Below are 22,390 nucleotides of genomic sequence, written 5' to 3'. Positions count from 1 at the left end.
TGGTTTAATATATATGTGTGCGTGTACTTGGACACACCAATTGAAGGTTTGTAGACGAACGCACCAACTTATGGCTAACATTGGAAAAAACCAGATAAATTCTGTGGTGACTGACAAAAATGAAAGTGAAGTCTCTCGAGGTGTCAAAAATGAAAGTGAAGTCTCTCCAGGCGTCAAAAATGAAAGAGAAATCTTCTCTAACCTACATTCGACTTCATTTCCTATAATAAAAACTATTTAAGGTTTTTTCTTCTTTTGAAAAGTTTTCTTTATGTCGTGTGTTGAAAATAATAACAATAAACTTTTGTCACAAAGTTTTCTTGCAAAATAAATCGTATAGAAGAGGGCAGAGGGGAAGCGGTTTTTTCTGGGAAAAACACTGATGTCATACAAAGTTATTGTTAAACCAATCAACAGCTTACAAACGATCAAATAAAGATTCAAGTTTCAGTTTTACTCAGAGTTGTTACGAGGTAAGTTTTCGTTTTACATCTTCCTAATTTAATTTCTTTAATCCTGTCTCTCCATTGCTTTACAAGTACTTTACAAAATCACTTTCAATTCTTTTCACTACATTATAACTATATGGATTTGTTTCCTCTCAATTTTAAGAATGTGTGTGTGCGCGTGTGTACGTATTTCCAAGTTTTGTGGTTATATGTGATGTGTGTCATTATGTATGTCTGCAAAGCCATCGATATTTTCCCCCATCATTGGAACCTCTTGAAGCTATTTCTAGTAAATTTCATTCAAGAACATCAACTTTTCTGAAAGTTACGAACAAACAAAATCGATGGATGGGGCACCTGTGTAAGGTATGCCATGTTTTCCTGGTCATTTAAAGGAAGACCTGTAATAAAGTCACAAATAATTTATGTCCCCCTAGGACAAAATTCCCTCGGACAATCCCCCTCCTCTGGACAAAACTCCCATAGTTTTCCTGTTAATTTTTGTTGTTACCTGGATTCCATAAAATTATGTTGAAAGTTTTAACGTACGTGAAGCTAGAAATGGCAGCCAAATCTCCTCATATAGGCCACACCCTAGAAGAAGACAATTGTTTCACTATCAGGGATACTAACACGTCAGTTTCATGTTGATATTTAAGACGACGGGGGCATTTCTGGCAAATGACCGCCGTCCCAGTAGAATGAAAATATAGCAAATGCGGGCTAGGACTGAAACAGGGGTTGTAGTGAGAAGCAACCGAAGAGGTATGTGGAAACTTGTTTGGATTTGGTTTGAGAGAATCTCTGAATAAACAGATTTTCTTTTTTTTTCGGTTCTTTATTAATTGATATAATACACCATACATACATACAGATATAGTATACATTTCATACATATACACACACATATACAATACCTGTATACATTGATAAATGCAGGGTGGGAGGGACAGATTCAGAGTTTGAAATGCCGTGTGGTTTTTAGCGAAATCAGAATAATTTGTTATCATCGAAAACATGGGAATTATTTATCCAAGATTTCCCAACAGGTTTCCTATTAAATGAAGCCGCTTTAGTAAAAGGTTACTCTGTAATGTTTGTTGATCACGGAAATATATTTACACGTTACTTCACCCTTTTTACTGCGATTCATTTTCAGTCTTAATTTTATTGCTTTTATTTTGATTTTTTGGGTGCGGCGTTAAAAGGCCGTAACATGACACATGGGTTTTTGTTTCGATGTTTTCTTTCTCTCTTTCTCTCTTTCCTTCTTTCTTTCTCTCTTTTTCCTTTCTTTCCTTCCTCCTCCTTCTCTCTCTCTCTCTCTATCTCATCGGTCGTGTTATTCTTTGCTCCGCAGTGAAAGATTGTTTTTGTGCCGAAAATTGTGAAAATTTACTGTTTTGGTCGTCGAGACCACTTCTTTTCTGCTGTTGCAGCAAAGTTTTACTGTTGTTTCCCCCTTGTTTCAAGGGGGAAACGGCAAAAAACATGAATTTGCCACCAATTTCTTCCAAGTCCGAGGAAAACTTTGAAAATTTGTTTGAAGGCAGAGAGAAGAAAATGTGGGAGGAGGAAGGTAAAAGTATAGAGGCGTCTCACGCGCGCGTTACAAAAGCAGACAAGATGTCGAGCGAGGCTAAACAAGAGGAAAAGTCGAAAATAAATTTTGCGAGTGCAGCAACTCGCCCCTGCGAAAATATAGTTATTAACAAAAGAATTAAAGAAATTTCAAGGACTTCTCAAAAAAGAAGGTGAAAATGTGAAGTTGCTCCGTCCCAGTGAATTAATTAACGCGACGGAGAGAAAAACTTTGATATATAAGACGTACCATGTGAAAAATAGGAAAATTGACTTCGTGCCGAGGGAAGCGATAGAAAAATGCTTGAGGCCAATATGGCAACAAACAAGTTATATAACGAGAGGTAGTCGCTTCGGCACTGTAGAGGTGCGTTTCCCTAGCAAAGAAAAAGCCAGGGAACATTCAACAATGACATTGAAGTCGGAAGAAGTAGTTTTCCCGCCGATTTACTTAAGAAGAACCTAAAAAATCAGGGTCAGTGATACACCATCCGAAATAGATGTGGCCTGGGTGGTAGCCGCTATTCTCATGGGCAAAGAGGAAGAAATTACAATTCTTCAAAGAGATATCACCACATGAACTAGTTTGGACAAGATTTAGAGCTTGTCATTCAAGCAAACCCCTTAGATTTAGAAAAAATGCCCAGTTCACTTATAATTGGGGAAAATACCAGCCTGATGGTGGTAGTTGTGGGGAGAAAGCCCAGGTGTTACAAATGTGGCGAGAAAGGCCACATAAGGTTGAACTGTAAGAAGAAGACAGCCAAAGAAAACGCAGCAGAAGAGGCAAGCACGACACCAAAGACAACGACCACACCGCTAGAAATAGCAGCCACGTCGCGCACACATATTGCTGAAGTACAGCCGACAGCAGGAGAAAACAACAACAACCAGGAGTGGGTCACCGTGGAACCTTCAAAAAGAAGATGGAAACGAAAATACCCACCCTCTTTGGATACACAGGACTATGCTCCGAGACAGACAAGCACACCCTCACCCACAAATACAGTCGCAAACACACACGTAGCCAAAAAAACACACAGACACCTACCACAAGCACACACACACCTACAAACACTGACGCGTCTACAAGCACACACACACCCCTCCACAATCGCCTAATATAAAAAAGAGAAACACCTTCACGGCGATAAACGAAAATAATAAACTCTTAAGAGACGAAATTGGTTTAATGAAATCGGCGAAAAAATATATCGCAACAGATTTAGATAGTATAATTCTTGAAAATGTCGAGTTTTATACCATAGACAACACAGACTATTTCGAACTAAAAAAATCGTTTGCAGAGGACATCGGCCTGTTACAGTTGAACTTTTCAAGCCATCTGTACAGGCAATTCGCGAAAAAAATGATGTCGCAAACCACAACACTCACAGACAAAAAAGAGGAGGAGGAAACTACACCCTCTCTCCCGTTAAAACAGTAAGTTTTAAACTCAGTTGTTTAAATGTTTGCGACCTCCTTAACGCTATCTCCTTAACGACCTTGGGTCACATCGTTTGGACATAATTGTAACTACCAAATCCAGACTGAGTGGGCTGCAGGCTTTTTTGCCCCTTCTAAATGGCTATGGGAAATACATTTCTCCCTGTCGACCAGGAGGGGGCGGAGGAGCAGCAGTGCTGGTCAGGAAAAACCTGTATTTAGAGATTAGAACTGTCTTTATAGATCCGGAAGGCAGGTTGATCATTTTTGATGGGATGCACAGCAGTGGTAAAGTGTTCAGGCTGGTCGCTGTCTATGCTCCCTGCGAAGGAAAAGCTGAGCAGAAAGATTACTTCAAAAGCCTAGAGAATTTTCTCAGCACGTCGAACATGTTAGTATTGCTAGGTGACTTCAACACAATTTGCGATGCACGCGTAGATTATGTTGGCTCGAGAAAGAATAGGAAGGAATTACCTCACCTCAATGATCTGCTAAGTCATTTCGAGTTGGCAGATCGATTCAGACTGGACCACCCACATGTTCCAGCATGGACCTGGGCAAGAAATGAGGAGTCGTCCAGATCTTACATAGATAGAATCATTACTAGAAGGAAAGATTAGAAAATATTTAGCTGTCCACAACACCATATCGTCAGCTACAGTGATCACAAATTAGTGACCTGTACGTTTGACCTAGATAGTATGTGTAGACAAGGTATCAGTTACTGGAAGCTAAACAAGTCACTATTGGACTGTGAAGCCTACAGGAAGCAGATTAGACAGTTAGTAATGAGGGCATTAACCGGCCCTATTATCAACAACAAACGGTGGTACGCCCTGAAAAGAGCCATCAAATTTGAGTCAATTAGGTTTAGCAAAGAATTAGCTAGTTCTAGAAACAAATTAGAAAAGGAACTAGTTAAGGCAGTAGATGAGGCAATGAGGTCAGGCAATGCATCGAAAGTGTTAGCGGCGAGGTTGACACTCGACCAGTATCTCCAAGCTAAACATGAAAGGTGCATTGTCAGGGCTAAGATCTGTACAATGAGACAAGAAGGGATCAATGCAGCCGGATAGGCCCGGGCGGTAGAGGGTCAGCATGGCAACAACTCAACCATTCGATCTTTGACAGACCCAAATGGTCGATCAGTAAACGAACCTGTGGAGATATGCAAGGTGTTTCACGATCTTTTCGCCCAGCTATCTGGGAGAAGTGGTGGACTGGAGCACGGGGAGAAGCTCGCAGACTTCCTGGCCAGTTCACTGCATCTATCGAGGCCAGATGTGGAATCTTGTGAAGCGCTGATCACAGCCTAAGAAGTCGAGGATGTGTTGGCAGACTGCGGCGGGGACAAATTGCCAGGACTCGATGGTCTGCCTTATGAACTCTATAGTAGCATGCCAGACTTGTTTGGGCACCTACTTGCATGCGTGTACACCAACTGGCAGCAGAACAGGAGAATTCCTAAGTCTGTGAGCCGAGGGGTGGTAGCGCTGTTAAGAAAGGACCCAAACAAAGGGAATTTAATTGATAATTTTCAGCCCATCACTCTGCTTAACGCAGAGTTGAAGATTTTGGCCAAGGTCTTAGCAATAAGGCGCAGGTCGTGGGTGAACTTGTTGGCAAGGCACAACCTTGCGCCATCCCTGGAAGGACCATCCACGACAATCTCCACTTTCTATGCTATGCCTTAGGGTAAATAGGATTCCTGGCAAGGGTGGGGCTATGGTCCATTTGGACCAATCAAAAGCATTCGATAGGGTAGATCATCAGTATCTGGCGGTGGCTGGCTTTGGCCCGAACTTCGACAGATGGATCAATGCTTTATACAGCAACAGCAAATCGGTAGTTTGGGTGAACAGTTTCTTTTCGGAGCCGTTTCGTTTTGAACGTTCAGTACGTCAAGGGTGCCCTCTCTCCCCGCTTCTCTACGTTTTGGCCCTCGAGCCATTGCTGAGGAGGTTGGAAACTATGAGGGGTGCTCCACAAGATCTAGGGTGCGGAAAGTCAGCTTCAGCGTATGCGGACGACATCACCGTCATCAGATCCCGGGTTGAGCACCTACAGTGGGCGGGTGAGGCCTTAAGAGATTACGAAGCGGTGGCAGGAGCGAAAGTCAACCGGGATAAATCGGTCAGCTTGCAACTTGTAGGACGTTGGACGGAAGGGCCCATGAAAATGCTTGGTATCTGGTTAGGTCCAGATCTCCAGATAGAGAAGAATTGGAGCGAGATGGCAAGAAAGGCGGCTCTCCTAACTCAGACCTGGTCTGAGTGGAAGCTATCCTTGAAAGGGGGAGACGGAGGTTGCAGAGGTGTTTATCGCCTGACTGCCATGCTTTGCCCCGATTTGTGGCTGAACAAGCAGGAACGCATGCTCTTTCGCTTTTTGTGGAGGGGCAGCAGACCTCTTGTAAGGCACTCTATCTGCTGTCAAAAGCTGCTGAGGGGTGGGTTAGGGATGCTGTGGAAAAAAATGCACAGACATGTGCTCAGGCTTAGGCCCCTCTGGCTTTACCTGGACGGTGAGCTGGTGTGGTCTCCGTTTGTCAAGCTGTTATTTCCACAGTTCACATCGTTTACCAAACTGAACCCATGGATCAATTGTAGACCGAGGTTGGGCATGTGGCATGCAGAGTGCGATCAGGCACTCGTGCTTCTCTCCCAGTCAGGCAACGCCGGTGGCGGGGGTACTACCTTGTTCTTCTATAGAGGGTTAGTAGAGTTTAAGCGTGACGACGTCCTGGGAGAAACCCTAGGCTTCAACAGAGATCAACTGGCCAGCCTGTTCCAAAGAACATTCGGACCGGGGCCTATGGATAATTACCAAAAGTCCCTGGCCTGGCAATGTTACAGAGGAGCTTTACCCATTCGAGATAAGCTCTTTAGACATGGGTGTGCACCTTCACCGGCTTGTGCAAGATACGAGCGGGACAGTGAAACTGTCCTGCACGCGATTGTGCAATGCTCCAGGGTGACTGAGCTCTGAGCTTATGTTGAACACCTGCTGTTGCATTCGAGAAGAGTACAACTGCTGAGCGAATCTGTAATTAAGATTGTTCCGCTGACCTCCCTGAACAGGGAGGAGCGAGCCTGTTTTCTCTCGGTAGTTGCTGTTGTGAAGGAGGTAGAATGGAAGACGAGAGTGAAAGGAATTGCAACAGGCAATGTTGAAAGGGAGAAAAAAGCAGTTCAACTCCAATTGAAATCAATTTTTTTCTTGTAACATTGCGTCTGCTTAATGTTTGTCATAGAAAGGGCTCCGCTCATTTTCACTTAGACATGCGACTCTTGAAAAAGGAGCAGACAGTCTTTCGGAATAGCTACAAATAAAGGTCAAGTCTTTTTTTTTTTTGATAGGTTTTTTTTTCTTTAATTATCTGCTAATGAATTTGGAAATAATGTTTTGGAAAAATTTATCTATTGAACTGCTCAAATAAATAAATTTTTGTAGATTTAATAAATGGAATTTTGTAAAATTTCAGTATGACTTATAAAATTACAGCTCAACTTCAATTGAAATTTTCTATTTTTTTTTTATGTTGCAATTTGTATTTGTGATATGAGTGTATTTAGAAACTTTATCTTCCCCTCATTATTTTTTACCAGAATTTCTTCGGGTTCCTGTCTTCCATAGAGGAGATTAGGATTCTCTTTCTCTCTCTCCCTTCCCTTCTTCTCTCTTTTTGAAAATGATGATTACCACTCTGACCTGCCATTGCTTTGGTGTCTTTCCAGAGTTCCAAGCCATTTGGAATACATGAGACAACCAAAGAATACCTTCTCTACTTAAGTCCTTTAACATCTTGGGCTCAGTTTCATCCTCCCCTTGTGCCACTTGTCCACATTTTAGCAATTTAGTCACATCTGTGTTTTTAGCCTCCGTAAGATTAGTCTTCATCCCTAGATGCACCTCCTGTCCACCGGAAGATTTTATTGTAACTAGATTTAAGAGTTGAGCAAACAATTTTCTTTCATTTTCCAAATGAAATACAATTGGTGAAATTGAAACCAGAACTTTTGGCATTGTACAACAGAAAGAACACCTATTTTTCAGTAAGTTGTAAGATAGTTGTTTTTACAAAATATGTAAAACATCTGAATGAGGTTTATCAAGTGTATGCACAGGAAAATAAGTTGTCTAAATGTAATTTCAATGTAAATGTTTGTCTTTAATAATATGTTGCCTTTTAGAGTTTCATTAAGAGAGAGAGGGGGGTGGAGAGAGACACTGTGTGTGTGTGTGTGTGTGTGTGTGTGTGTTCTAAGTTGGTCAATCAAAGCAGTAAGAGAGAATGTCTATCCATGTTATATGCACAAAGATTGGTAAAACAACCTCAAGCACAGTCAACTTACTCCTAATTATATTCAACTTTGAAGATTCTTTATGTAATGCATTGGTAAGGCATCCAAGTATGGCTTGTTGAGAATTTGCTGAGCCTTATTGATTGGCCAGTTGTAACCCAAAAGTTGCACATTAATCTGTTAAAAAACGAAACGAAAAAAGCAGCAGATTTTGGTTTCTTTGCTTTCCACATTTTAGCTGGAGTCACGGTGACTGGCATTGTGACAGGAGTACCACAACCCCAACGAAGCAATTGACCAATCACAATTGCCGTATTATGTGGTTAAAGACCAATGTGTTGTTTGCAGAAAACACACTGGGAAAATACTGTCCAACTGTTGCACGTCTTTCTCTGAACCTACTGCACACATATGCAGACTTCACTTGCTGATGGTACACACACTGCAGATTCACTTGCATTTTGAGCAAAATCATACAGAGCCCCTTGTTTGCACCTTCCATGACAATACCTCTTACCAGCTTAAAAACTGGACAGTGTTTTTGCTTGCTGTCAACCATTGTCAACTGATAAACATTTTGATTTTATAAACACAGGCATTTGTGCATTCATTTTCTATCACACGTTTGGCTAACAAGTTATTCAGCTGACTTTGTTAAATGTGAAAATATCTTTTGTACATTCTCACAAACACATGTAAACCTTATTACCTTGCACAATGTTGTCAATTAACCTTTTAGCGTTTAAACTGGCCATATCTGGCCCAAACATATAACATGTTTTATATTTAAACTGGCAAGATCCATCCTCTGTAACACCGGCCCTACAATGTCATGCTAAAAAAATAATCACATTATCACAATGTTTAAGCTATGAGATAATGGCATCGATTCAAAACAATGTGAATAGATAAGCATTGCATTTGGCTGAGGAATCTGAATGGTAAAGGGTGGAGATGGATTCCTGTCTGAGTCCTGCCCAGTTGTTCTGATCTCTCTCTTAACTGTAATTATATGGGAGAAAGAGAAGTGATAGGAGAGAGAGAGAGAGAGAATTTACTTTGACAACAAATGATGTATTTAATAACTTAACAATGTTTTTCCTAATTATTTTCTTTTCATTTGCAGAGCAAAATTACATGTTGAAATCATGGCGGAGAAAGGTATTTATTTATTTTTTAATCATAGTTTTGTAAAATTTTCTCTTTTTGACTTAAATTTTCAAAAATGATACTTGTGAAAATTTACAGAAATAAATCAATAAAACCTTTACCCATCATCATCAGCAGCAGCATCATCATTATCATCAGCTTCATAATTATAAACTTACCATCAACATCACCGTCATCACTATGATAATCACCATCATCATCACCATCTTCATCATCATCATCATCATCATCATCATGAGCATCATCATCATCATAAACATCATGGTCATGATGTCCATTATGATGATGCATAGACAGCAACTAGCCTGAAAGTATGTCCTTCACAGTCTTTCACGTCCAAAACCACCAACCTACCTTCCGGATCCAGGAAGATCATCTGTATTGCAAGATCCAGATTTTTCTGAACCATCACGGTAACTCCACCTCCCACTCCCAGATGACTTCCCAAGATGCATACACCTACTTAATACAAAGAAATTTCAAATTCCAAAATATTAACTTAAATTGAAAATAACTGAATTTGTGATGAATCCTAGAAATGCTGACTGCCATGGGTGAATGATATATTTTGAGAGACAAACTTTGAAGTACCAAGTGAGGTGATATATTTGCAGAAAATAAAACAAACCTGAATATAGAATTGTTGTGAAAACAGCTTAGCAGATGAGGTAAATACCTTTGAAAGACACATAAAAAGAAGAGTGGCCTCACAAGCCACTACAGAGAATCAAAGCGTGTACCTCTTTAATTTCAGTTAAGCTGTACCATTAAGTAAGCCCTGACATCACCTACCATCTTCTATAATGCTAAATATCTTAAAATTACAGAAATATTTTAATTTGTTAAAAATAATCACCTTTTGTTTTTGTCACTTGTTTTATAGCTAATATTTATTGACAAGGCTTTCACTGTAACATTCCTATCATAGAGCACTTTCATTCTGACACAACTTTTGTATAATTTCCTTTTAAAATAATTCACATATTTTGATTTAAAATCAATTGGGGTGGGGTGGGGGGGTAGGTTACTTAACATATTTTTGGGTCATTTAAAGCCACACCACTGTTTTGTGGCTAATATCTTTTAATGAGTTTCTCACAAAAAATTCATCTCATTGAGCACATTCTTTTAAAGTCAATTTCTTTCAAAATTATTGAAATATTTTCATTCAAAATCAGTTTTTCACTTGACTTTCTCATTTTCACCTCAAATATTTTGACCTAACTTTTTTTCTAATGAACGATGATGACGATGAAATTTCAATTATTTATATCCAAATGTAGCTTTGGATGGACCATTATTGCTGAAAAAAACTGAATTGAATTTGGTTTGGAACTGACTTAGCGATGGAGGCGAGAAGTACTTATGAGTGATTCAAATTTGACCTTAAGAATATATTAACCACTATTATAGATTAATCATATGTATATCTATCTATCTATCTGTTTGTCTGTCTGTCTGTCTGTCTGTCTCTCTCTCTCTCTCTCTCTCTCATATATATATATATATATATATCATCATTATCGTTTAACGTCCATTTTCTATGCTAGCATGGGTTGGACAATTTAACTGGGGACTGGCAAGCCAAGAGGCTGCACTAGGCTCCAATCTGACCTGACAAGGTTTCTATAGCTAGATGCCCTTCCTAACACCAACCACTCTGAGAGTATAGTGGGTGATTTTTGCATGCCACTGGCACAGGGAGCTAGTCAGGTGGCACTGACATCGATCCACACTTGAATGGTGCTTATTACGTGCCACCAGCACAAGTGCCAGTCAGGTGGCACTGGCATTGCTCACAACTACAATTTCCATTTCCATTTTGATTTCAATCTTGATTTGCTTTTGGTTTCTGATTTTTGATTTTGATTTTACTCGATTTAATATGTCCTCTCAAGCATTGCACATCACATGGGGATTCAAAGGTACTTTTAAAGGGCTGGTTATGCGACATTGGTGTAGTCTATGGCTGTGGTCTCACTTTGCTTGCTGGGTCTTCTCAGTCACAGCATATCTCTAAAAGTCTCGGTCTCTTGTCATTGCTTCTGTGAAGCCCAATGTTCAAAGGTCGTGCTTCACCACCTCATCCCATGTCTTCCTGGGTCTCCCTCTTCCATGGGTTCCTTCCACTGTTAGGGTATGACACTTCTTCACTCAGCTCTCTTCATCCATATACAGCAAGGTCATCTCTCTTGTACACCACATCTGATGCTTCTAATGTCCAATATTTCTTTCCAGATGCTTACACTCTGCCATACATGCACACTGACATTAGACATCCAGCAGATCATACTAGCTTCATTTCTTTTAACCCTACGTATATCCTCAACAGTCATGGCCCGTGTTTCACAGCTGAGTAGCATGGCTGTTCACACATGTGCATCATACAATCTACCTTTCACTCTGAGTGAGCGGCACTTCGTTACCAGCAGAGGTAGGAGCTCTCTGAACTTTGCCCAACCTATTCTTATTCTAGTGGCAACGTTTTCAGAGCAATCACCCACACTACAGACTCGGTTGCCTAGGGAGCAGAACCTATCAACTACTTCTAGTTTCATCCCTTGGCATGTGATAGAATCTGTTTTCTGAACATCTTCAGTGTTTATTGCACCTGTGCATCAGCTGCACACAAACACTATCATCCTGGTTAACTTTCCTTTGATATTGCTGCACCTCTTATGTGTCCATAGCTTACTCTGGGTACATCTTATGGAGTTTCTACCAATGCTTTTTCTACAGATCGGGCAGGGCCATCTACCTGAAAGGGATTTGTGATTTATTTGCTTTCCTACTTACTAGGACTTTGGTTTTTACGACATTGACTCTAAGGCCCTTCAATTCTAGAACTTGCTTCCACACCTGGAACTTCATTTCTAGTTCTGGCAGTGGCTCAACAATTAGAGCAAGATCATCAGCATAGAGAAGCTCCCAGGAGAAGCCTGTCTTGAATTCCTCTGTTATTGCCTGGATGACTATAATGAATAAGAGGGGGCTGAGCACTGGTCCTTGGTGAACCCCTACTTCTACCTGGAATTCTTCACTATACTCGTTGTTGCCAACCTTCACCTTATTGACAGCATCCCTATACAAGGTCTGTACAGCTCTTACTAACCACTTGTCGATCCTTAGTTTTTGCATTGCCCAACAGATAAGGAATCAGGGGACCCTGTCAAAGGCTTTCTCCAAGTCAACAAAAGCCAAGTACAGATGTTTTTCTTTGGCTATGTATTTCTCCTGCAGTTGCCTTACCAGAAATATAGCATCAGGGGTGTTTTTCCCTGGCACAAAACCGAACTGCGTCTCATATACAAAATAATCATCATCATCATCATCATCATTTAGCGTCCGTTCTCCGTGCTAGCATGGGTTGGACGGTTCAACTGGGGTCTGTGAAGCTGGAAGGCTTCATCAGGCCCAGTCAGATCTGGCAGTGTTTCTACGGCTGGATGCCCTTCCTAACGCCAACCACTCCGTGAGTGTAGTGGGTGCTTTTTACGTGCCACCCGCACAGGTGCCAGACAGAGCTGGCAAACGGCCACGAACGGATGGTGCTTTTACGTGTCACCGGCACGGGGCCAGGCGAGGCTGGCAATGGACACGAACGGATGGTGCTTTTACGTGCCACCAACACGGGACATAATATATATACAAAATAATTGGACAAAATAATGGAAACACCTTACAGTTTCAAACAAATTTATTTTAATATGGGGCAGGACAGCCTTTGCCAGTAATTACAGCTTGAATTCTATGAGGTATGGACTCATACAAAGTTTGAATTTTCTCCAAAGGTATTTTTGTCCATTCTTCAGCTAAAACAGTCTCCAGTTCCTGATGGTGGAGGATATCGACTCCTTACATGTTTTTCTAAAATGCATCAAAAATGTTCAATAATATTGAGATCTGAGGACTAAAGTGGCCAGATAAGATGTTCAACTTCACTAGAATGTTCCTTGTGCCATTCAGTAACAACTTTAGCTGTGTGAATTGGTGCATTATCATCCTGAAGGATTTCTTTTCACTCCACAAACAGTTCTGCAACCATAGGATGAATTTGATCAGATGAAATGCTTAAATAGTCTTGACTATTAATTCTGCCATGAAGGGAAACCATTGAGCTGGTGCATCTCCAAAATATAGGCCCCTTCCCTCCGATCATCACAGATCCTCCTCCATGTTTAGAAGTTGGAAGAAGGCAGTCTTGGTTAAATGCTTCTTTTGGCTGTCTCCACACATACACTCGGCTGGTGGTCAGAAATAAGGTAAAGGATGACTTGTCTAAGAAAATAACATTCTTCCACTGCTCTAGTGACCAATTCTGTAGGTTTTTACTCCACTCTGAATGCTTTGCAATGTTTGTTTTTGAAAGTAGTGGTTTTCTGATTGCAGCCCTCCTGTAATATCCAGCTTTGTGTGGCTCCTGGTGAACAGCTTTTGTGGAAACTGGATTCTCGAGGTGCTTATTAAGCTCTCCAGTATTTTTGGGAGTTGTATTTTTGTGATTCTTTCTAACAATTCACATAAGAGTCTTACAGTCCCTATCTGAAAGTTTTGCTTTTCTTCCAGAGTTTTCTTTTGAGGAGGTTTTTCCCTCTTTTTCTAAGGGTATCATTACTTTTGAGGCAGTACTTCTTGATTTGCCAAGCATTTTGGCTGTTTCTGTTATGCTAGTGCCTGCGATAAGGGCACCAATAATTTGTCCTCTTTGAAAGTCCGATAGATCTGTCATTTTAATGAATTTTAATTCCGTTTTTCAGATGATATCTGAAAAGAAACAGCAATTTTGTCAAAACATATTAAGCAACACTAATAATAAATCAAAAAACATAAAAATAGACAAGCTGTAACAGGTTTTATAGATCACCATCATCATCATCGTTTAGATTCCACTTTCCATGCTAGCATGGGTTGGATGGTTCAACTGGGGTCTGGGAAGCCAGAAGGCTGCACCAGGCCCAGTCTGATCCAGCAATGTTTCTATGGCTGGATGCCCTTCCTAACTCCAACCACTCTGTGAGTGTAGTGGGTGCTTTTTACGTGCCACCGGCACAGGTGTCAGTCGGGCCTGCCAAACGGCCACGATTGGATGGGGCTTTTTATGTACCACTGGCACGGAGGCCAGTTGGGGCGTCACTGGTGTTCAAATGGTTCTCTTACGTGCCACTGGCATCACAGCTACAATTTCCATTGATGTTAATCGATTTCGATTTTGATTTTGATTTTCACTTGCCTCAGCAGGTCTCCACAAGTAGAGTTTTGTGTCCCAAGAAGGAAAGGTATGCATAAGTGGACTGGCTACATCCCAGATAGAGGCTACAGGTTATGGCCTCACTTGTCCTGCCGGGTCTTCTCACGCACAGCATACTTCCAAAGGTCTAGTTAGTCATTTCCTTGGTGAGACCTAAAGTTCGAAGGTCGTGGTTCACCACCTCGTCCCAGGTTTTCCTGAGTCTACCTCTTCCACAGGTTCCCTCAACTGCTAGGTTGTAGCATTTTTTCACACAGCTATCCACATCCATTCTCGCCTCATGACCATACCAGCGCAAACGTCTCTCTTGCACGCCACAACTGATACTTCTTAGGTCCAACTTTTCTCTCAAGGTACTTACACTCTGTCGAGTATGAACACTGACATTACAAATCCATCGGAGCATACTGGCTTCATTCCTTGTGAGCTTACGCATATCCTCAGCAGTCACAGCCCATGTTTCACTGCCATGTAGCATGGCTGTTCATACACATGCATCATACAGTCTATCTTTTACTCTGAGCGAGAGGCTTTTTGTCATGAGCAGAGGTAAGAGCTCTCTGAACTTTGCCCAGGCTATTCTTACTCTAGCAGTTACACTTTCAGCACACCCACCCCCGCTACTGACTTGGTCACCTAGGTAGCGGAAGCTATCAACTACTTCTAGTTTTTCTCCCTGGAATGTGGCGGAAGTTGGTCTCTGCGCATTCTCAGTGTTTATTGCTCCTGAGCATCTGCCACATACAAAAACTATCTTCCTAGTTAGCCTTCCTTTGACATTGCTGCACATCTTATGTGTCCATAGCTTACACTTGGTGCATCTTATAGAGTTTCTACCTACGCCTCTACTACAGTTCGAGCAGGGCCATCTACCTGAAGGCGTTTGTGGTTTGTCTACCTTCCTACTTATTAGGATTTGGTTTTAGCTAGGTTGACTCTAAGCCCCTTCGATTCTAATCCTTACTTCCACACCTGAAACTTCTCCTCCAGTTCTGATAGTAACTCAGCAATTAGAGCAAGGTCATCAGCATAGAGGAGCTACCAGGTTCATCCTGTCTTGAATTCTTCCGTTATTGCCTGGAGGACTATGATAAATAGGAGGGGGCTGATGACTGAACCTTGGTGGGCCCCTACCTCCACCTGGAATTCTTCACTGTACTCGTTGCCAACCTTCACCTTACTAGCAGTGCCCCTGTACATGGCTCACACAACTCTCACTAACCATTCATCTATCCCTAGTTTCCTCATTGACCACCAGACAAGGGATCGGGAGACCCTATCGAATGCTTTCTCCATGTCAACGAAAGCCAAGTACAGGGGCTTATCTTTGGCTAGGTATTTCTCCTGCAGCTGTCTTACCAGAAATATAGCATCATTGGTGCTTTTTCCTGGCACGAACCCAAACTGCATCTCATCTAAACTAACTCTCTCTCTAATTAGTTGGGCTATGACCCTCTCCATAACCTTCATTACCTGATCCAACAGCTTGATACTTCTGTAATTATTTGTATCTAGAGCATCACCTTTACCTTTGTAGCAGTTGACTATTATATGATGCTCGGTGTTTCCATTATTTTGTCCAACCCCTGTATGTATATATATATATATATATATATATATATATATATATATATATATATATTAGTAGAAAGAATAGCTATAACTCTTTGACTGCTATTTCTAAATTCGGTGTGTGGTGAGGCAATTCGTTGCTAAACCCTTAATTGCTTAGTATATATATATATATATATATATATATATATATATATATATATATATATATATATAGTTAAATGTATAGAAAAATGTAAAAGAAAATGTAGATGGGAATAGAAATAAAAATAAAAACCAAATTAATAACAATCATAATAATTATAATAGAGAAACACATTGGAATTTTATAGAATACAAGGAGCATATAAAAACATTAAAAAATATAAATAGAATGAAGAATAAAATTAAAAATAGAAATATAAGGAAATATATAAGATTAAATGATAGGCAAAAATTAGATCCAATTATAAATAATAAAGATAACAATAACAATAATAGCATAAATAAGGATACGAGAAATAATAATATAAACATAGATAAAAATAAAATAATTTGGTTGATAGTCCCTTATGGGATCCAGATTAAAGATAATATTATAAAAGAAATCACTAAAACAATAGAATCATTTATTATAGAAAATAAAATATACAGAAACATATTTTCAAAAAATAATATAGGAGTAGGATACTCTACTACTAATAATGTAAGGAATATTATTTCATCACTAAATAAATATTAGTTGAATGAATATTGCTATAATAAATTAAATAATTATCCCAATAATAATGGTAGAGAATAAAAAAAGTGCAATTGTAGGGACAAAAATTAATTTTAACTTAAAAACAAAAGTAACTTAATGGATGTAGTATATAAATGTATGGTTTCTTTAAATGAAGATAGGAATGACCAAAGCAAAATAAATAATAGAAATATTGAAGTAAGCTCAGACAGGACATACATAGGTTCAACATTGAATAAAATTAAACAAAGAATAGCGCAGCATTTGCTCTCATTTAAAAATAAGAAATTAATGAACTCGACAGGCTTACATTTGGAGCCTAAAATTTAAAGAAATTAAGTATGAACTAAAGTGGGAGATAATAAGGAAAACTAAATCATATAGAATAGGGAATAAGTTCTGTCTGTTGTGTACTCACGAATTTATGCAGATTTTATGGGCTAAAACAACATTGCTCAATGCCCAGGATGAAAGAAAAATTAAATGCAAACGTAAGCTGAAATGTTTAATTAATAAGTTCTGATTCTCAAATAAATAAACAAAAATTAATTGTAGGAAATTAAAACTTAGTTATATCCTTTGGATCAAAATTACTATTATATACCATTCATCTTCATCATCATCATCGTTTAAAGTCTATTTTCCGTGCTAGCACGGGTTGGACGGTTCGACTGGGGTCTGGGAAGCCAGGAGACTGCACCAGGCTCCAGTCTGATCTGGCAGTGTTTCTACAGCTGCTTGCCCTTCCTAACGTCAACCACTCCGTGAGTGTAGTGGGTGCTTTTTACGTGCCACCAGCACAGGTGTCAGAGGAGGCTGGCAGTGGCCATGATCAGTTGGTGCTTATTACGTGCCACCAGCACAAGCCAATCAAGGTGGCGCTGGCATCAGCCATGTTTAGATGGTGCTTTTTACGTGCCACCGGCACAGGTATCACAAATACAATTTCCATTTGATATTTATTTTGATGTTGATGTACTTGACTCAATAGGTCTCCTCAAGTACAGCAGGTCATGTGCCATCGGCACAGAAGCCAGACGAGGCGGCGCTGGCATTGGCCACGGTCAGATGGTGGTTTTTACGTGCCGTCGGCACAGGTATCATAACTACAATTTCCATTTGATATTAATTTTGTTGTTGATGTTGATGTACTTGACTCAATAGGTCTCCTCAAGCACACCAGGTCACCCTATGATCCAAGGTGAGCACAGCAGGTCGTTCTGCAATCCAAGGTACTTTGGATGGGCTGGGGCTATGCAAAACTGGTGCAGGAAGCATGGCAGTTCACACACATGCATTGTACAATCTACCTTTCACTCTGAGCAAGAGAGCCTTTGTCACTAGTAGGGGTAGGAGCTTTCTAAACTTTGCCCAGACTATTCATATTCTAGTGGTGACACTCTCTGAGCATCCACCTCAACTACTAACTTGGTCACCTAGGTAGTGGAAACTATCAACTACTTTTAGTTTCTGCCCCTGGTGTGTGATGAAATCTGTTTTCTGAGTATCTGTGGTGTCTATTGCTCCTGTGATCTGACACACATGAAAGCTATTTTCTCGGTTAATTTTCATTTGATGTTGTTGCACCTCTTATGCGTCCATAGCTTACACTGGGTACATCTTATGGAGTTTCTAACTACAATTTGTCTACAGATCGAGCAGGGCCACCTGCCTGAGGGTGTGTGTGATGAGTTCGCCTTTCTGCTTACTATAAATTTAGTCTTTGCTACATTTACTCTAAGGCCGTTTGATTCTAAACCTAGCTTCCACACCCAAAATTGCTTTTCTAGTTCTGGTAGTGATTCTGCTATGAGGGCCAGGTCATCAGCATAGAGGAGCTACCAGGGGCAACCCATCTTGAATTCCTCTGTTATTGCCTGGAGGACTATGATGAATAGAAAGGGACTAAGGGCTGAACCTTGGTGGACCCTACTTCTACCCGGAATTCTTCACTATACTTGTTGCTAATCCTGACCTTACTAATGGCCTCTCTGTATAGGGCCTGTACAGCCCTTATCAACCATTCGTCAATCTCCAGTTTCCGCATTGCCCATCCGATAAGGGATTGGGAGGACCCTGTCAAAGGCTTTCTCCAAGTCCACAAAAGCTAAGTAGAGGGGTTTATCTTTAGCTAGGTATTTCTCCTGCAGTTGTCAAACCAGGAATATGCCATCAGTGGTGCTTCTACCCAGAACAAAACCAAACTCTATCTCATCTAAGCAGACTCTCTCCCTAATGAGATGGACTATGACCCTCTCTGTGAACTTCATCACCTGATCCAGCAGTTTAATATCCCTGTAGTTATTCCTATCTAGAGCATCACCTTTACTCTTGTAGCAGTTGACTATATGGTGCTGCTACGCTAGTCATTGGGTATAACTCTGTTATGTACTACCTGGTTTACAATGCGGGTGACTAAGCCATAGCCCACACCACCAGATGCTTTAAGCATCTCAGCAGTGATTCCTGATGGCCCAGGGGCTTTTCCTAGCTTCATATCCTTAATTGCTTTAACTACTAGGGAGCTGTCTATTTGGATAGCTGGTCCCTCTACTGGGTCAACATTTGGCAGGCTCTCCTCCTCCCATTCATTCTCAACATTCAGCAGTCTTTCATAATGGCTTCTCCAAGCCTCTTTCTTTTCAGAATCACTAAAAGCAAGTGCACCATTATCCATTCGAACACATTTCTCTCCTGTGACATCACAATTTTCTGTCACACACTGTCTTGCAATCCGAAATATCTGTTCTTTGGTCCTCACGTCTCTGGACATTGGCAAACTTATTCTTTTCCGCTTCACTTTTGGCTGTGTATACCTGTCTTGGCTATAGCCACATTAAAATATAACATATTATTTGGATAATTTCAGTTATGATAAATTTAATTACATTTGTAGCTGTACGTCACACAAGATTAGTTTGGAAATTTATAAATTTTAATTCAGAAATGGAGTTTAAATTTTCAAGAATGATAGGAGAAATATAGTTATTAAACAATATTGAATTTATATAATTACATAAACACATAATAAATGAAATTTCTATGAATCATAAAATATCTGAATCATGAGTATAAAGAAAAAACTTATTACTTGAATATCAGGAAAGATAGATGTTCGATCGTGAGACTGGGAGGAGGAATAAAAAAATTTTTAAATGAGGGAAAAGATAGATTATTCCCATAATACATTTACTTCCGGTTCCCCTGACAGTATTATGCTAATTATTGGGTAGTTTTATTGTGTACCATTAATACATGGCAAGTATATATAAGAATAAATACTTTCTAAGAACCTTATAATATAAATTAAAATCAACTCAAATAACTTAGGAATTTTTAAGAATGGATTGAACGGTTTTGACAAGATGGAGACATATATTAATTTTGATGGGCGTAAATTGAAAAACATAAGTTAACACTCAATTTGTTCATAATTTTTACTTTTTACATTCTATTTTTAATTTTATTATATTAATTTATTAATTTTTATTCATATTCTTCTTGTAATTTTTATCCTGATTTATTCACATATTTTTTTTCATTCATATTTTTTCATTCGTATATTTTTTTAGTCGTATTTCATATCCATTTTTATTCCTTAAATTGCTTATGTCTTAAATTTATAAGGTTCATGAATTTATTTATTTATTTATTTTTACTTATATATATGTATATTTGTATTTTAACTGACGTAGTGATATATAAGGGGTAGATATACTTATTAATGTGGGGAAAGTAGACCTGACGATTGGGGTTGCGTAAACATAATGAGTTCTTGAAAGAGACTGTGTGTCTTGATAACACCAAACGCACACTCATGAAATACGTGTAGTCTCTAATATGGAAAATTTTCGAATTATGAATAGAAATATTAAGTATAATGTATAATATTCTATGGCATGGTTGAGTGAATAACTTTTGGAGTTGATGAAATTGTGGGTGTTTCTATCTGTAACGCTATTTTGATATATATATACGACTAAGGAAAGAAAACTCTGAATGACCCATCCTTGTTTTTCTTATCCCTTTTTTCTGTCATCTGTCTGAATGTTTTGTGTTCTTGTCCCATTTTTTGTATTCCTTTTTACATACATTTGGTGGTGTACGTTTACGTACACTTTAGCATCTTATATGTAAGAACTCGACTGAGGAAAGAAAACTTCAAATTACCCGTCCTTGTTCTTTCTTTCCTTTTTTTGTACCACCTAACATTTTTGTATTCCTTTTTTTATACACACACACACACACACACACACACAGAATTGCCCGGCAATGCTTGGGGCTGAATTGCTTGAAAGTACTGTTAATGATTGCACTGAATTATGATGATTATTCAGGCAAATATTGATATAAGTTTATGGTGAATGAATGTATTTGTAAGTGTATAGAAAGCCGTGTAAAGGTGTTCCTAACCCTTCGTAGAATTGAATGCGAGGTTGCCTTGAAAAGAGCCATGTTATTGTTCTCATAATTGTAAGAATTTGATAGTCGTGGAAGGCGATGTAAAATGTTCGCAGGTGAATAGGGTCTCTTCGTTTTCCATGAACGGCAGCGGATGTGCTGTTACAAAACTTCATGCTGTGTTAAAAGAGAATGAATGCCCTATGTAGGCAAGAAGGGAATGAAGCATGGGTAAGTAAATATGGGTAATTTATAAAATATAGAACAATAACATCTACTCACCATATGTCAAACCGGCAAGACTGTAGTGGTGCTGAATAGATGAATCACAACACAGTGGAGATGTTTTCATTGATGGGCGTTATGATTAAATTTGTTGTTGTATAAAATGATCTATTGCTTAGTTTCCAAAGTGTATGTTGCGATCGTGTTGTCGCTTATGTAAACTTTAACAGTGAGAGTGTAGATGTAGGGGGTAGATGTGTCATGTACGTTGGATATAGAAGATGAGGCTGGTGGTTTGATGATGAATGGATAGAAATAGAGGTGAGCGAAGGACAGGTGTTGGTTAAGTGTGAATTAATGTCATGAAATGCCTAAAAATGTAAATGCCATCATAAAAGAGAGTCGTATGTAAGTGAAATACTAACGTGTTCAAAAATGATGAAACGTAGTAATCCTATAAAGCCTTCTTGTACACAATGCTTTTTGTTTTTCGTTGTGGAACGAATGCGAGCAGGCAACATAAAGCTGACCATGAGAGAAACATGGCTCTCCCAAATGTATTCCTGCTACAGACAGTGTTTGACCCTGCGCTTTGTTAATTGACAAAGCACAGGGAAATTTGATATTAATTTCCATTGTGAAACATGGCCTTACTGGGAACTGGGACCTCTGAAATATGAAAGGTAGGTCTGCTCCTGATGGGAAAAGATGCATCCTAGGTATGAGCACAACGTTGCCTTGACCGCACCCTGTGATAATGGTGGCCTCAATCAGATTGGGAGATAAGGACTTAACGATGAAACGTGTGCCATTGCATTGTTTTGGGGGAACCAAATTTCTAATGAGCATTATAGGAGCACCAACTTTAAGTTTGAGAATGTGTGGTTGTAGTCCAGGGGGCTCAAAGGAATTGAGTACCTCTATTGGATAGTTGATGACATCCTCTGGGTCAGGAGTTGTATCGATAGACTTATATACATAGACATCCCCAGGAATGAGTTTTAGCATTTCATCATTAATATGGTGAACAGTTTTATTCCTCGGGGCCAGAATAGCCCTTTGGCCAATCCAATCCATATTCTGATAATTAGCTTGTAGATCTGGGAATGCTGCATCTCTGAGATCAGAAGGCGTTTTAACAATAGTACAAATAGAATCGATGGCAATATTACCATTTTCATCCCCTGGTATTTTGCCTTCACCAAGTGCAAGGAGGGTGTGAGAAAATGCTGCTGATGTGATATCACGTTGCATATGAGCACGCATATTGGTG

General features: G+C 39.6%; 1 protein-coding gene across 1 annotated transcript in view; it reads left to right on the top strand.

Annotated features, from left to right (window-relative positions):
* Positions 1 to 351: 351 nt before the first annotated feature.
* LOC115208759 (protein mono-ADP-ribosyltransferase PARP14-like) overlaps positions 352 to 22,390 on the top strand; it is a 119,690-nt gene continuing 97,651 nt past the window's right edge. Inside the window, 2 exon segments of the mRNA XM_036500243.1 lie at positions 352 to 473; positions 8,907 to 8,941. Of these exon segments, the coding sequence (XP_036356136.1) occupies positions 8,929 to 8,941 (13 nt within the window). The 5' untranslated portion in view covers positions 352 to 473; positions 8,907 to 8,928.

The sequence above is a fragment of the Octopus sinensis genome, linkage group LG1, assembly GCF_006345805.1.
Source record: "Octopus sinensis linkage group LG1, ASM634580v1, whole genome shotgun sequence".
NCBI lineage: Eukaryota > Metazoa > Mollusca > Cephalopoda > Octopoda > Octopodidae > Octopus > Octopus sinensis.
Note: the sequence above shows the minus strand (reverse complement) of the source record. Positions and strands in the feature narration are given on the sequence as shown.